At 56.8% G+C, this 13,329-nt stretch overlaps 1 protein-coding gene across 1 annotated transcript in view; it reads right to left on the reverse strand.

Moving 5' to 3' along the window:
- LOC111549108 (SH3 and multiple ankyrin repeat domains protein 3) overlaps positions 1 to 13,323 on the reverse strand; it is a 37,218-nt gene extending 23,895 nt beyond the window's left edge. Inside the window, exons 1-7 of the mRNA XM_026448894.1 lie at positions 13,123 to 13,323; positions 12,082 to 12,195; positions 6,944 to 7,019; positions 6,607 to 6,689; positions 5,993 to 6,117; positions 5,758 to 5,890; positions 4,706 to 4,786 (exon numbers count right to left, since the gene is read on the reverse strand). Of these exons, the coding sequence (XP_026304679.2) occupies positions 4,706 to 4,786; positions 5,758 to 5,890; positions 5,993 to 6,117; positions 6,607 to 6,689; positions 6,944 to 7,019; positions 12,082 to 12,106 (523 nt within the window). The 5' untranslated portion in view covers positions 12,107 to 12,195; positions 13,123 to 13,323. The remainder of the gene's footprint in view (positions 1 to 4,705; positions 4,787 to 5,757; positions 5,891 to 5,992; positions 6,118 to 6,606; positions 6,690 to 6,943; positions 7,020 to 12,081; positions 12,196 to 13,122) is intronic.
- Positions 13,324 to 13,329: the final 6 nt, after the last annotated feature.

The raw sequence follows: 13,329 nt of genomic DNA on the forward strand, positions 1-13,329 counted from the left end.
CACAGGCATGTGAGCCACACGCATGCAAGTGCACACAGTGTATGTCCACTCACCCACGCACAGACACACAAACACACAGAGATATGCACAACTCCATCATGCTTGGCTCAGTCAAAGGTTTGTTCAGAAAAAAGGCAAAACCCCATAGAAAAGTTGTTCAGGTGTCACGGAAAACCAAGGTGGTCACCTGTGTGTTCTGTTCAAAGTCAGTCTTAAAACAAAAGGCAGGGCAAATGTGTTTGGCAAAGAAACCTTTTCCAGGACAAGGCCACTCACACAGACGCTGGGTGTGGCACCTACCCTGATGTTCTCATCACAAAAGAAAAAAAAGGGGCCCAGACATTACAGGGAGTCCAGATTTCTCCTGGGAACATTAATGCACAAGAAGGGCTTGGACCTGCCAGGGCCTTCCCTGGCCTGGGTCTCCACTGACCTGTGGCCCCAGCACATTCCTGGTACAAGCTGAGTGGACATGCATGTGGTGACCATGAGGAGTCCCCAGTGCTGAGGGGAGGAGGGGTGTTCTGCCCTCTTCTCTCTCTCACCACCTGTCTCAGGAGGGTCCCCACCCAGCCCCTTCCTCTCACTCCCATCTCTGCAACCCTTCATTTTCCAGGCACCAGCCTTTGCTCACCCCATTCCCCCAGAGAACACCCCTTCCCTCCCCTTCCCCCAACAGGGCCATGCCTCTCCCACATCCTCTGAGCAGCAAGCAGCCACCTGGACAGGAGCCTCCGCCTTGCACCTGCTTTCTCTGACACCTCAGTTTTCTTTTTAGGTGTTCAGGCACCTTCTCGATAGACTATGAATCCTAAAGGGCTCTAATAGCTCTTGACAGTGTGAGGCAGTTCTGATGTGTTCTTGCCAGCAATGACCAACAGGTATCATTTCTATCTTCTGAAAGCAAAAACACTGGGTTATGGGATGGTCCCTTTGGTACCTGGGGAAACCTTGAGGCTGGCATGGTTTCCTCAAATCAGGTATTTCCACAGGGGACTTCCAGAAGCCCTGCTGGCTTCCCAGGACAGCCGTCTTCTGGGGACAGGGTGGCTTCCTGAGCTCCAGAAGTGTGGGTAGAGGCTCTGTGTTAAGCTGTCCCTTCATCCTCCCCCAGACTCTGCTCAGGAAAAAGCCTGGAAAATTATGGTGGCCTGAAGCTGTGAGCAACTCTTCTGGAAGACCAGGGTCTGTAGAATGACTCCAGCAACCTGCCCTGAGGCTTGTTGCAGAAGAGGGAACACCCAGCCCAGAGGAGAGGGGAAGGAGCTTCTTCCATCCACCAGTTTCTTCAGGTAGAAAAGCCCAGAGGGCAAAGCGCAGTTCTCTCATTTTCACAGGGCAGAGTCCCTGGGTCCCAGGATTACAGATCTCAGGCTGCCCAAAAGCCTCGTGGTGCCAAATAGAAGAGTTCCTTCTGGACATGCAGTTGATCGTGGCTATGTGACAGCCTCTGGCAGGAGAATCCTGGGACCTAGCTGCCTACCAGTGCTTATTGATCAGTTTAGATCTTCAATTGACAGGTCAGCTCCCCGTGACTGACCTTGGACCCTTATGACCCTAGGGCCAGAAGTCTGCTAGCCTCTCTGCCTCACTCCTGAATGAGTAGGATTAGCGGGGTATAGAATTCTAGGTGGAAAAGAATTTTGCCTCCACACTTTGAAGCTCTTCTTCCATCATCTACTGTCATCTGCTATTGCTGATGAGAAGTCTGTTGTCAGTTGAACCACTGCTCCCGTCTAAGACATCCAGCGGCCAGTCTCTCTCTCTCTCATCATTTTTTGTTTTGTTTTGTTTTGTTTTGTTTTGTTTTGAGACAGGGTCTTGCTGTGTCACCCAGGCTGGAGTGCACTGGCACGATCTTGGCTCACTGCAACGTCCACCTCCCAGACTTAAGCAATCCTCCCACCTCAGCCTCCTGAGGTGCTGGGACCACAGGAACACACCACCATGCCAGGATAATTTTTGTATTTTTAGTAGAGATAGGGTTTCACCATGTTGCCCAGGCCGGTCTCAAACTCCTGGACTCAAGTGATCCACCTGTCTTGGCCTCCTAAAGTGCTGGGAGTACAGGCATGAGCCACTGCACCCAGCCTCTCTCACTTAAAAAGATTTCTGCTTGTTCACTGCATTCCACAGTTTTACTATGAAAGATGTGGATACAGATTTGTTTTTATTTCCTTGTTGAGACTTGTATTTCTAAACTGAAGACTCATGTCTTTGTTCAACTTTGGGAAATTCTTAAGCCATCTCATCTCCAAATATTGCCTTCAGGCCTTGCATTAGGTAGATGCTGGGATTTTCCCAATAGTCCCACTGAATTATCTATGTGATAAGTGTCTCCTAACTGCTCTTTGATATTTTGTATCTCCTTATATTTCAGTGCTATATTCTGGGAAACCTCAGATTTATCTTCTAACCTGCTGTTTCTTTCTTCACCTGAGTCTAGAGTACTGTTTATCCCAGCCATGGCTTTCTTTTTTATCTCAGTGACTATACTTTCTGTTTCAGTAACAGTTCTTTAAGGATCCTTCTGGCCAGGCACAGTGGCTCACGCCTGTAATCCCAGCACTTTGGGAGGCTGAGGTGGGTGAATCACAAGGTCAGGAGTTCAAGACCAGCCTGGTCAATATGGTGAAACCCCATCTCTACTAAAAATACAAAAAATTAGCTGGGTGTGGTGGTGGGCGCTTCTAATCCCAGCTACTCGGGAGGCTGAGGCAAGAGAATCACTTGAACCCAGGAAGCGGAGGTTGCGGTGAGCCGAGATCGTGCCACTGCATTCCAGCCTGGGCAACAGAACGAGACTCAGTTTCAAAAAAAAAGAATCATTCTATTCCAAAATGTGCTTATTCTGTTTTTGCTTATTTGTTCTGTCCTGTTCTCTCATTAGTTCAGTTAGTTCTTTTAATCTTTGTGACAATTTACTTTATTTTAATGTTTTTCATATTCTTCTCTGATTTCTAGTTCTTTTCGACGCTAATTCCAGTTGTTAGGCTTGGCTTTTAACCTTCCCGCTTCTCACAGGTCCAGCCACGTCTCACAGCCTTGTGGGGGCCTCAGGACCCCAACTCCTTGCCCTTGGGTACTAGATAATGAGCTACGGAAGCCCCTGGCTTTGGTTTCTCTCCTTTTCATTTTGAATTATCTATATGAGGTTTTTTGTTTTTTTCTTTTGGTTTTATTTTATTTGGAATTGCTATGGTGAAAATTCTGACCGTGTCAGTCCAATGCATGTTGGTAGCTGTTCTCCACACTGAACTAAACTGCAGTTAAGACCATCTGCTCAGCCTGTGGCCAGGATAGGGTCAGGGCTCAGTTCATGAGTAAGGTCAGGGATTATTCTGGGGGCCAGGAAAAGGGATCCTTCTATGGCTGGGGTAGAACCAAGACTGAAGCCAGGGATGGGGCTCAGCCTAGAACCAGAGTGAGGTCCATTCCTGTGGCCAGGACTTAAGGGTTCAGTTTAGGACCAGAGTTGGGGTTCTTTCTATGACCAGAGGCAGAGTAAAGTCTGGGAACAGAACTGGGCTTAGACCACAGGAAGAAAAGAGCCTCACGCCTATAATCCCAGCACTTTGGGAGGCCAAGGCGGGCAGATTACCTGAGGTCAGGAGTTCGAGACCAGCCTGGCCAACATGGTGAAACCCTGTTTCTACTAAAAATACAAAAAAAAAAAAAAATTAGCCGGGCGTGGTGGCACGCACCTGTAATCCCAGCTACTCGGGAGGCTGAGGCAGGAGAACCACTTGAACCCGAGAGGTGGAGGTTGCAGTGAGCTGAGAATGCACCATTGCACTCCAGCCTGGGCAACAAGAGTGAAACTCTGTCTCAAACAAAAAAAAAAAAAAAGAAAGAGTCTGTCAACTGTCACGTATACTGGGACATGCCCATGACGAGGCTATTGATGGCCACATGTACAGCACATACCCACAGTGAGGACAACGGTCACACGTACTGGGACATGCCCGTGAAGAGGCTACTGACAGTCACATTTCAGGACATGATCAAATATATCTGGACATGCCCATGACAAGGTTGTTAATGGACACATATATAAGACCTGCCCATGAAGAAGCTGCTGATGGTCAACCACAGCTTGTGCCCAAAACGTGCCCCATCGAAGCCCAGCACATTCCTGCTCCCCTCCTGCCACACTCGAGATCCTGCCCCATCGTCTAACAGTGTGCCTGTGGCCTGTGGGGTCAACAGGACCACCTGGCCAATGAGGGCACAGGCACCAAGAGGGTAAAATAAACACAAAGCTGACACCGCCAGTGCCTGGCAGAGCCAGAGCGGACCCCGGTCACCTGACTACTGCTTTTTCTTCACTTGGATGAAATGCAGGAGTAAAGTCAAAGTGGAGATGTGGAAAACCAGAGGCAGTACACACACACAAACATGCACACACGTGCAAACGTACTGGTGGGCCAGGCCCTGCTCCCCGTCATCTGTCCTGGACACCCCACTGTCCATCCCCAGCCCCTCACATCTCACATGCCATCCCCCTCCTCACCCTACAAGCGCCAAATGTCCCCATCATGCCAGCACCCACCCATTCACCTCTGACCTGCTCCTACATCCACCTGTCCTTCCTCCCCTCTGGCTTGACTCCCCGGCCTCCCATACTACCTGTGCCTCCCGGCCCTGTCTGCCCATCATGGACTGTCCACCTGCATCCACCTCCACGGCCACCCCCGCCACTCACCGAGTTCCTCAAGCTCAGCTGTCATGGACTTGGAGCGCAGGGTCAGTGTGGTGCTGGGGGCCCTCTTGGGGGGCGGTGGGGCTGCAAAGAAGAGGGAGGCCTTGGACCTCCTGTCCAGCAGCAGGCGGCGCGGCGTGGCCAGGTGCAGGTGCCACTTGCGCTCCACTGCCTGGATCTCCTCGTACTCCCGCGAGGATGAGTCGCACTGTGCCAGGATCTTGTTCAGGCTACGGCTGGATGCAAACTTCTTCATGGCGCAAGGAGCTCAGGGAGTGTGGGGGGGCCCAGGCGATCAGGGCCTCAGGGGCCCTGGGAACCCCCAGAGCCAGGGCCTCAGGAAACAATCAAGGGTGCTGGTGGGGGTCACGGTGCCAGCTGACTCTGGCCTGAACACCCACCCTGCAGGCTCCGAGGGCTGAGCGAGGGGGCACCAGAGCCATGAGGTGGGGGCTGGGAGGGGTCTCCTTGCGGGCGGGGCTCCTGCTGCTCCAGAGCTCCCCCCAGGCCCGGGTGGCCACTGCCCCTTGTGGGGCCAGGGTGTGGTCAGCCAAGCCACGGGCCTGGGCTAGGCCTGGCCGGCAAAGCCTCCTGGGCCCAGGCTGTGCCGCGTCGTCGCGGGGAGAAGACGCTTTTCCTCTTCCCTCAGGTGCCGCCTCCCCCTTCCCTCCGACAATAAGCAGCGCGGCAGCGTCAACCTCACAGTTGCTATGGCAACCCCGGCCTCCAGGCAGCTGCTGGCGGTGTAGGGAAGGAGGGCTCTGCCACGCCAGGGGCTGGGGGAACGCCGGGAAGGAGGGGGCAGGGATCTGAGGAGGCGCAGCCTGAGGTCAGAGGTCAGGGGTCAAAGGCCTCAGGCCGGGGGACAGGACTGGCAGTCTAACACCAGGGATTGGGAGGGGCCCCAGCCCACGCATGTGGGTGGTTCATCAAGGTTCAGGAATCTGATGTCAGCAGTTGGGGGTCAGGGATGGGAAGAGGAATGCGGGCCTGAAGTCAAAGGGCTAAGGTCAGGGGAAAGTCTGGGCACAGAGGCCTGAAGCGTGACCCCTCACCTCTGCGCCGAGCCCCGTCTTCTTCTGGCTTCCTTGTCACAGACACAACCTTCATGACGAGGCGGTTGCCACCCTGGCGAATCAGAGCCACCACCTGCTTGTGTCCGACCTTCACCACGTTCACCCCGTTCACCTGGGACAGACAGGCAGCTGGGTGGGGACGCCGCCAGGCACGTCCGCCACAGGGTTCAGGGGTCAGCATCCCACTGGGCAGGGCCAGCCAGGACGGCCTCACCTCGATGAGGAAGTCTCCCGTGCGAAGCCCGGCCCTCCAGGCCACGCCCTCCACGTCCACCGACTCAAGGTACTGCAGTGCCGGGAAGGCTGGCGTGGGCGTGAACTCCTCGATGGGGGTCTCTGCTGCGGGGGGCAATTAGGAAGGCGCTTCACCAGTGAGGTTCAGGTGGGGGCGGCTGCCACACAGCAACCTCCGAGTGGCTCAGCACAGGAAAGAGATGACTGCAGGGGGCAGTGACGCGGGGCTGGGGGAGGGCCACAGGGAGCCACAGCGCAGGGACTAGCCGGTCCAGGGATCCTAGACATGACCCTCTGCGAAACCCCCTTCGCCCACCCAGAAAGGCCCCCACTCAGTCAGACTCTAGCGCAAAGACAATGGAAAACAACGAAGGGAAGGAATTGCCGCCTGGGCCGGGACACTGCAAACCACGATGGTCCGACCGCAGCAGAGGAGCAAGGAAAGCCGGGGCCAAAAGTGGGGAGGCGCAGGGGCAAGGCAGGGAGGGAGTGCGGGGTAGAGCAGAGTGGGGGGCAGAAGCAAGAAGCTGAAGACATCCCCAAGCAGTGCGCAGCCCCCACCTGCCTGACACCCCGGCACCCACTCCCCATTACCTTTGGCTCCCCGGAGCACAAAACCAAAGCCCTCATGGTCCCGTTTCTGCAGGACAGCCACTTTGTCATCAATGACATAATCGCTGAAGAAGGAAAGCAGGGAGGAGTGAGGTAAGTCCTGCCTCGAGGTTGGCCAGCCAGCCACAGTCCACCCTGCAGTCACCCCGGGACTCACGGGCCAGGGAGCAGAAGAGAGGTCGGCCGGGTCCCTTCCCTCACCCTCCTCTGACCTCTTCATACCTGGCCTCCTGGACCAGCTCCTGGCCTCCCTCTATACTGCAGGTCCTGCCCCACGTCCCATATGCATGCTCCCGCCAGCCAGTGTCCCTGCGTGTACCTGTGTGACGTGAGGCTGTCGTAGGAGCCCACTGTGTAGTGGCGGAAAAGCCGCTTCGTCCGGTCCTCTCGCGTCTCTGAAGGGAGTATCAAGAGCTGATGGACAGTTGTGGCCTCCAGCTGGCCTGCCTCAACTGCCCTCACCTATGCTGGTCACCAGTCTCTGCCCACACACACCCCCTTGGCCTGGTTGTGTCCAGATGGAAGTAGGGGGCCCCAAATCCTGGAGTCCTGGGTCCAGAGGTAAGAAGGCTGAGGGGATGATATAGGGAATTCTGACCTCTGTGGGTCAGGGTTCAAGAGGGGGCAGCAGCTCATCTCTTTCCTAAGTAGCTGCTGACACAGGAGTCCAGACAAGGCCAGAGCCGTCCACAGAGCATCGGCGAGCCCCAAGGCTGCGAGCAAAGAGGGGGGTGTGCACATACGTGTGTGTGACCCGCGGTCACGTGTGGATGCTGTGCTCATGCACGTGTCTCTGTATGAGCTCACTGTGTGCAAGTGCTGCGCTCATGTGTCTGCGTGACCTGCCATCATGGGCACGTGTGTGAGGTGTGTTCATACATGTGTGTACATCTGTACCTGCATGACCCACACTCGTGTACAAATGCCGTGCTATATGCCTACATGCGCTGGCATGGCAGCAGCATTCTTCCAGCATTCTGTCTTCACCAGCTTCTTCACAACAGCTCCTTGATGCTCAACCTCATGGGGTCCCTTGCTTCAGACTGTCTCTGAGTGGGGCAGGGGATCCAGGTGTGGGGGCTGGGCCCCCTGCCCTGACCTCAATGCATCCCACAGAGCTTGGTCCCCAACTGTCCTCTTGATCTCAAAGTCCCACATGGCCAGCACCAAGCTAGCCAGCTGTCTGACCACCACTCCATCCTCACTGACCAGAAGGTTCCAGCCACACCTCCAGCCATGACCTCTCTGCTCCCACCGGCTCCTCCAGCTGCCTATAAGCCCCACCCGCCAGCCTTCCCAGCCCCGCAGCTCCACTCTCCAGGACCACAAAGGCCCCGCGGGCAGCAGCACCACTGCCTCGCTTTCATCCCTCAGCACCTTCCTCGTTTCCTCTCTGGGTAGCGTTTCTCAAGATCCATGTTTTCCTTCAGCAAGTATATATTGAGCTCCTACTGTGTACCAGCTCTGCAAATACAGCAGAGAAGAGAACAAAGTCTCTGCACTCGTGGGGTTTATAATCTGTTCAGGGAGACAGGATAAACAGAGGATAAAGACATAGCATGTGAATGCTGGCAAGTGCTCAGGAGACCAGTGAGCAGATCAGGGAGGGCAGAGGAAGGCACACAAAGGCCTCACCCCCACGGGAGGGCTGAGTAGAGGCCAAGGATGGGGAGCAGCCTGTGCATATGTGGGCAAAGGGCTTCCCAGGAGCGGGGGTGGTCGGGGGAAGCCCACGGCAGGCATCAGCCTGCAGCATTTGAGGGAGCTCAGAGCCTGTGCAGCTGGAACACAGGGAGCTAGAGAGAGTGGCAGGAAATGAGATCAGAAAGAGAACCTGCAGCTTTCGATGACCTGTTTCCCCCACTAATTGTGAGCTCCTTGAGGGTAAGGACCACATGTTCTTTATCTCTGTGATCCTAGTGCCCAGCACAGTACCTGGTGTGTCGCAGGCATTCTGCATGCTGACTAGGAGAGTAATGGGTGGACAGGTGCATATGAGATAGATGGACAGAAGGGTTGATCGAAAGGCAATGGACCAGTGGATGGAGGGCAGGAAGGAGAGGGCAATGGGTGGATAGGTCAAAGAGCAGACAGATACATGGGTAGATGGATGGATGGACTGGGTGGGCAGACAGGTCAGTGGAGAGGTGGATGGATGAATGGATGGAGGGAGGAAGGGAGGGGTGGTGGACTGGGTTGGCTGGTGAGTCGACGGATAAGAAGATGATGGTGGGATGGGTGGGTGAGTCAAAGGACAGACGGCTGTAAACATAGGTGGAGCAGTGGCCGGATAGAAAGAGGAAAGGGCACCTATTCCTATCAGAAGACACAGATATCAAAAAAGTATTGGGCTGGATTCCAGGTCCCAGCTACTAACTTGCGTGACTCTCAGTAAGTCAACAGTCCCCTCTAAGCCTGCCCATATAGAATACAAAAATTCCAACTTGGAGGAGCCCCTTGGTTCTAATGACTTATTATCTTATCCTGGCATTCCCCAACCACACCTGCACCCTTCATCCTGCCAAACCTAAGGCCAGCTCAGGCCAAGCCTCATCACCGCTCAGGTGGGGCATCAGACCCCTCCTTTCCTCCATCACACCCTTCTCTATGTCGACAGAGCCACAGAAGTGTCATGGTGCTGCCTGCTAAAAAACCCCCCAAACTTGCACTTGACCAGCCTCCTGTTTTCAGATGTTGTCAACCAAACAAATTGTGTGTATTACATAACACGAATTCATTTTTCCAGCTTTGTTAATAAGACACATAACAGCCAGCTGCAGAGAAAATGCCCAACACAGCCATCCCCCACTACCCACCCAAGTGCTGACCTTACTGCAAAGAAAGGGAAGGAGGGAGGGGGAGGAGGGGAGGGAAGGCACAGGGCCCTGCTCATGCTGGGCCTCCAGAACACACCTGACCTCGCCTCTCCATTCCCTCCCTCACAGCTCCACCCTCTGCCTGCCAGGAGGTGCTGTGGGAGACTGTTCTCTGCTTGGTAAGTGACCAGGACTCGTCTCCCGATCCCACAGCAGGCACAGGCCCTGGGCACCAGCCCCTGCATGCACAGGGACTGTGTCCCCTCCCTGACCTTTAAGTCCTTTTCTGTCCCCACTCCAGTCCCAGAAATGGATTTTTTTGGGGGGGGGTGGGGGGAGTGAATCTAGGCCTTCTGGAAGCAGGTTCCTGTTCCTGGGCTGCACTCTGGCCTCTGGCAGAACTCGGCCCCGGGATCCCAGAGCAGAGGCTCTGCACAGCGTGGTCAGCCGGGCCTGCAGCCGAGGTCAGAGGGGACTGTCACTGCTCCCACTCCCTGCCCTTCACAGGCAGCCTCCGCAGGTTCCTCTTCTGCTGCCCACTCATGAAATACTCCCGTCTACCCTGGGACCTCTGACACTCACTCCCTGGGTCACACACACCACGGCTGCTGCCTGGAACCCAGACCCGAACCCCACATTCGCTGCTCTGTGAGCCCACATTGGCGCACTCCTCTCCACAGCTCTGCTCTGCCCATCCCGGGCTTTGATCCTACACAACCTGCACAATCAGACGCTGCTGCTGGGTTCCCTCTGCCATGATGCCACGCTGTCCCTTGACTCCATGGCCACCTGACCACCCTCGTGGTCCCCACGCCAGCCTTGCCCTTCACCCATGCAGGTGTTCCACTCACGTAGAACTTGCTACCTATGTTGCAAACAAGACTTTGCCCCTCAGGGCTGTATGACCCCCTAGAAATGGAATAACAACAAGTGGCCCCACCTCTCGGAACTGCTGGGATGAGTCAACGACTTCTACGTGTAGAAGCGCTAAAACTGTGCCAGGCACTCAGAGCAGACCTTGCTGACACATACAGCTGTGGAACACACACCGGCCCTGCACACACGGCTGTCCCCTCAGCCCCATCCACTGACCACCTAGAGGACTCAGCTCAGACAGTGCCTCTGCTTTGAGGCCCTCTCTGACTCCTTCAGGTCAACCCAGGAGCTCCCACGCTCACACGGCCCCCGTCACAGCCACTGCTCCCACAAGGCTTCCAGCTGAGCCTCCGTGATCCCGGCTCCCAGCACAGGGCCCAGCACATGACAAACACCTAAAAAACATTTGCTGCTCTCCAATTCTGACTCCAGCCTAACCCTCCCTCCCTCTCCGTCAGCTTCAGACTTAGGTCCAAATGCCCCTCACTCCACACAGTCCTCAAACCAGAACCTTCCTCATCACCACGTGGGGGAGCTCAAGACCCGCTCTGCCACAGGTGTGGATCCCCCACCTCTCCTTCCCTCCCCTCTCTCATGCTGTCTGAACCAGGGCCCAAATCTCTGAAACCATTTCCCATCTGGGCCCTGTCCTATCCACCCTCCATGGGCTGAGAACAGGGGGCCAAGTCCCTTCCACACTCCAAGCCACCAGGAGAGCCGTCAGAGCAAGGCAGGACAGGGCCAAGGAAGGAGGAAAGGGCGCCTGCTCAGGAAAAGGTCAGTGGCCAAGCTCCTGCCTCCCTGGGCCTCTCCTGGGCTCAGCACAGGGCAGGGGTCCAGGCCATACAGGGGTGGAGTCGCTGGGAAACTCGCATCCCAAAGATGGGGACACAGTAACCCCAGGCCTGAGCCCTTCACGTGCAGAGGGAGGGTGCATGCACTCTTGATCCAGACACACCACCGATGACCCCCAGTGACCGTCACTCAGGAGAGGTTTGCTTGGCCCACCAGCTCTCCAGGACAGAAGCACATGCATGGATCTGGAGGCCTCCTGGGACCCCTGAGGATTCCTCACAAGGGACGCACCCCAAGATATGCACCCAGCTCCAGCCCAGGGGCCGCCAAAGGACCAGATGATCAGCAGGGCTGGACAGCGGCCACTCACCAACCCCAGGAGCTGCAGCCTTCACCTTTACATCCTCCCTGCAGGCTGAGGACCAGCCCACCCTCACCTGCTGCCCTCAGACCATCCCTGCCCCAGGGCACTCACCAGGGCACCTCCAGGCCCAACTGGCCTCATTTCCTCTTGGCTGCTCCGGGCCTCCCTGCTCTGCCCACTTGGACAATCTGTCCACTTTGGAAAAACGCCTCTTTTCTCACATTGACCTCCTTACATGTCTGCCAGCTACGCAGGAATCATGCGTTCCACACACCTGGTGTTTCCGAAGGACCGTGCTGATGGGGTGCGAGTCACTGGGAGTCAGTGTGGGATCACACAGAGGCCCCGTCACGCATGTCCTATGTGTCTCCACTGCACGTGAAGTGTCAGGTTACATACACGCATGTTCCCAAATATATGCAGAGTGTGTGCACACGTGTCTGTGTCATGTACACAAGTTTGCGTCTACTTTGAGTGTTTGTTTGAGTTTACCTCTAGTCTTTTCTCTGTAAATATCCACGTGGATTTAGCACCAAGAGAAACCAAAGGGAAACTGGAAGGGGTGGTCCCCTTGGGAGCTGCCCAGGGGGCCGTGGGGTCACTCACCAGGCCGTGGGTCATGCTGCCTCATCTGCACCTCCTCCACGCAGTCGGCCGGGAACCAGCCCGTGCGGCCTTTCACGGTTCCCTCCCAGAAACCGCCCTCCCCAATGCTGAGCACTGGAGGAAGAAGCCAGACAGGCCATCAGTGGGGAGCAGAGCTGGGCGCCCACCCCACTTCAGGAGCAGGTTCTGCCCACTCACGCCCTGCCCTTTCCCTCCTTCCCTTCCCACTTTCTCCCGGCTTTTTCCCTGGGAAGATTTTAGGATCCACACAGAAGAGAGAAAGGAACAGATGGGCTCGGCACAGAGACACACAGATGGACATACTCGGGGAGGGGTGCAGGCAGGGGCAGGGGCCACACTCCTGCTGCTGCCCCACCCCCAGCTGACCACGCTCCCCAGCCCCTTCAACCGACCCCCATCCTGGCTCTGTCACCCACCCAGGGGTCACTGCCAAGAGCTCGGGGTCATCGTGCTGTGGCCAGTGATGCACCAGCTGGGCTGTTTCCACCTCAGCCGGCCCTGAGGCTAGGACCCCAGCGGTGACCCCGAGACCCCCATACGAGAGGGGTTTGTCATGGCACGCAATTCCCCCAGAACACAGGAAGCCCCAGTGACAGAAGCCTGCATAACACAAACACCCACATGACGGTCACAGGCACCCCACGACGGCAAGGGTCCCCCACATCGCAGGGGCCTCCAATGGAGAAGCTGCAGAAGTGCCACGGGAACCCCGCAATGCAAGGAAGCTCTGTAATGGGACAGGGTCCTTCAGGCAGAGACCCCGGGGGACACAGAAATGCCTATGGCGAGAGAGGAGTCTCCGTGGCGACACAGGAAGCCAGGAACGACAGGGCACCGGAGGGACCCGCACGGCAGGAACCTTTCCCAGGCAGAGCCCTTCACTGTGACACCAGGGATCCCACAAGGGCCCAGGGCCGCCCTGGCGGAGGAGACCCCAGAGCCATCGCCCCGGCCCGGCCCGCACCGCGTGCGGCGCCGCCCCCTCCCCGCGCCGGGCCCGCCCCCCCGCGCGCCCCTCACCCTTCACGGCCTCGCCGCGGTGCAGCGGGATCTCGCCTTCACCCTGCGGGCTGTGCGCCTTCACGGCGATGAACTTGCGGCCGGGGACGGCGCTGTAAAGTTTCCGCTTCGGGCCCCGGGGCGGCGGTGCGGGGGGCGCGGGGGGCGCAGGGCCGGGGCCGGGCGCGGGGCCGGGGCCGCCGGGCCCGCTCGGGCTGTAAACGAACA

This window comes from Piliocolobus tephrosceles, chromosome 11 (assembly GCF_002776525.5).
Source record: "Piliocolobus tephrosceles isolate RC106 chromosome 11, ASM277652v3, whole genome shotgun sequence".
NCBI classification, from domain to species: domain Eukaryota; kingdom Metazoa; phylum Chordata; class Mammalia; order Primates; family Cercopithecidae; genus Piliocolobus; species Piliocolobus tephrosceles.